This window comes from Merops nubicus, unplaced genomic scaffold, assembly GCF_000691845.1.
Source record: "Merops nubicus isolate BGI_N331 unplaced genomic scaffold, ASM69184v1 scaffold5986, whole genome shotgun sequence".
Lineage (NCBI taxonomy): Eukaryota > Metazoa > Chordata > Aves > Coraciiformes > Meropidae > Merops > Merops nubicus.
This window is the reverse complement of record NW_008612810.1, coordinates 26227-29238: the sequence shown is the minus strand read 5'-3', so window position 1 is coordinate 29238 and position 3012 is coordinate 26227. Positions and strand designations below refer to the sequence as shown.

Genomic DNA, 3012 nt, shown 5'->3' with positions numbered 1-3012 from the left:
GCTGCAGTAGGTATGCCACAGGAAGTGCCCTTACCTACCTTGGAAAGAGGCAAATGCCTTTGGCTGTTTAAAATGACCACCTCCATTACAGACATCATTAAAATCACTGCAGTAAGAACTCAGTCTTCTAATACACGGTCACAGGTCTGCAGCTTTTATTTTACAAATTGAAAGGCTGATATTTCTCAAGCTTAATAACTACAAGAGGAACTTTAACACTGCATTTCTCCTGCTTTAACTGCAGCAGAAGGACCTGCCTAAGTGAAACAGAGCATTCTCATGTATGCAGGCAGCTTAGAAATCAAATGTTTTCTGCTATGCTAGTTTGATAAGTGCTAATTTAACTTTACCGAAATTGAGTCCCACCAAAACATCTTTATCTTCTTTGAAGAGTTTTTAGATATGTTTGTTAACTTTCACGTAACAACTGGAAGTGGCCTAACTCCCAAGAGGTTGTGGTATTGACTTGTCAGGCCAAATAACTGATTTTAGTAATACAAACAGATTGTTATTATTGCACTATTAAAACTGTATAACCCAATAAATTAGGCAATGCAAGAGGCTTTTGTGCACTATTAGAAAAAAAAAAAAAAAAAAACAACAGCACAAAAGATACTCACTGTTGTGTTCATGATTCCTGTTCCATGAGTTCGAATTGAATTTGCAATGTGTCGGATATTGATAGTGTTCAAGTGTTTGTTATTACTTGTTCTTTCAATGAAGATCTGGGAGATGGGGAGAAACACACAGTTATTTAACCAAATCTGATTCTGTGATAAATTATCAGTCTAGGTAGCCCATATCCTATCTCTGAGAGCAGCTAATAAATGGTGATGAGGGAAAGAAAGAAGAAATTACAGTATTCATACAATAAACTTTATCTGGTAGGTTCTTCAGGTTTCTGCGAAGCAGCGATTCAATCACTCAAGGCAGTTGCACCAAAACTCATTTATTAAGACTATATCCTCAAATAATGGGTTTAAACTCTTTTTGGCACTTGTTTGTACTTTTAGCCCCACTCCACTACTGAATTATGTGCAATGAGAAAAAGTACTTCCTTTCCTTTAAGGAAGCTGCTCATTTTCATAGCAGGCCTCTCATTCTCACACTGTAAGAAACCACAAAAGGTTGTACTCTGTACAGGTTCTCCAAGTCTACTTCATCATTCTAATAACCCATTTTCTGATGCCTTTTTTCAAGTTTAAAAAAAAAAAAAATTCACATACTTAGTATGCCCTTGTATAGACACCAATTATCCTTGCTTCTCTTAGCTTCACTAGAATATTTCATCCTACTTGCAGACCATACTCAGAATACACTTAGAGAACATTCTCTGAGACCCACCTACAGCAACCCCAAAGAGGTTTTTCTATAGCAGCAACAGCTGTTTTACAGCTTGTTATTGTTTACGTTCAGCTTGAGTTTTTCACATGTGTACTGTTCTGTATTTCTCAATGCCTTCAAATCAGGGCCAAATCCAGGAAAAAGTATGGGATAGATCTTACCTGATTATTCAGATTGTAGAGGTAGCGGGATACAAAAACGTGAATATTTCTCATGATTTCCAAAACATCCAGACCCTGAAACAATATTATCTATTGAGAATTATTGTGATCTCCTCAAGAACTACTGACATGCCTAGCCACTAAGGTGTGCAAATTACTCAAAAGCATTTTAGAAAGCAATGTTTTTGCTTTGCAAACTAAAGAATATATTTTTGTCCAATGTCTGTAAGAATGCTTAGAGGAAAAGAAGATCAGCTCATGTCAGCTCATGTTTTAACATTTACACTTCTGCATGTTTGTTTTGGTGTGTTGTGGTTTTTTTTGTTTTGTTTTGTTTTTCCAACTTCTCCTGAAAGGAAACCTCCAGTTTATCAAATTAAAAAGAAAACAGTAACATTGAGATCTAGCTGTTCTGATTCCAGAAAATGGAATCTTGCCTTTAGAGATTTCTATAGCCACATAGATTTATACAGACATAAGCAACCAGCTACTTTCTAATATTGTTTTGCCAAACCTGTCCAGGAGACTGAAGTTTTGTATGCACAAATTTGACAATTATTTTGCTTGAAGGAGTCCCTTTAGTATCACTGTGCATAGAGAAGATGCTATTTAATTTAAACATTATTTCCAGTTGTGCCAAGGATTCAATGATTTTGCTGGGGCTGGGGTGCAACAGAGCATCTGGTGGTTGCTTTGTTTTGCAGTAAAGCTCATACCATAATGAATGTTATGAAATCAACATTGTGAAATGATAATTTTTTATAACAGTGTGATGTTATAAAGTGATATACAATGTGATGGTCAAAGATTGACGACAGAAAGCCAAAGTCAGAAACAAATTAATCCACAGCACATTTGCACCAAGAATCAGCTCAAGTCCTTAGTTCTATACCCCCTTTCAACTTAGCAAGACGCAACCATTACGAACATTAGGAAACAAGGCTGCATTTCTAAGGGCTGTCCCCAGTGTGCTAACCCAAGTGAGGGGATGAAGCTAACTGCCAAAAATATCCAAGATAATAAAACTCTTGAAGGAAAGTCTTCAAAAATATGCAAGTTGTATTTCTTTTGCACTGACCCTGTAACAGTGAATGCCTTCACCATTAACTTGATGAAACTACAACTTTATATGTCACCCTGCCTAGCAGTTTCTAGGAGGCTCTGAGTCACTCTCCTATTAAGCTAAGCATGGATGGCCCAAAGCCTTCAATGCCCAACCTGTGAAACAGTTTCTCTTGAAGGTCATTAAGCAGAACCTGCTGAGAAGCAAAAAAATCTAGCGAAAACACCCACCATTCACAGGTCATTCCAGACCGGTAACAGCTGTATTCCCAATGTATTGCAAAATTGCTGATACTGAATTTTCAAGAAAACATTCTCTGACTTGTACACCCAATTTCATTTTATTAAATCTTATGTTAAAAAATTAATTATACAAGTCCAACATGAAATTAACTGCTATCAGTGTTATCTCCAAAGGTAGATAAAGATCCTGCCCCTGAAGTCA

General features: G+C 36.7%; 1 protein-coding gene across 1 annotated transcript in view; it reads right to left on the bottom strand.

Moving 5' to 3' along the window:
- KIAA1033 (KIAA1033 ortholog) overlaps nucleotides 1-3012 on the bottom strand; it is a gene marked incomplete at its 5' end in the record, with an annotated part of 33430 nt that overhangs the window by 9355 nt on the left and 21063 nt on the right. The window contains 2 exons of the mRNA XM_008941653.1: nucleotides 621-725; nucleotides 1506-1580. Coding sequence (XP_008939901.1) covers nucleotides 621-725; nucleotides 1506-1580 — 180 coding nt within the window. The remainder of the gene's footprint in view (nucleotides 1-620; nucleotides 726-1505; nucleotides 1581-3012) is intronic.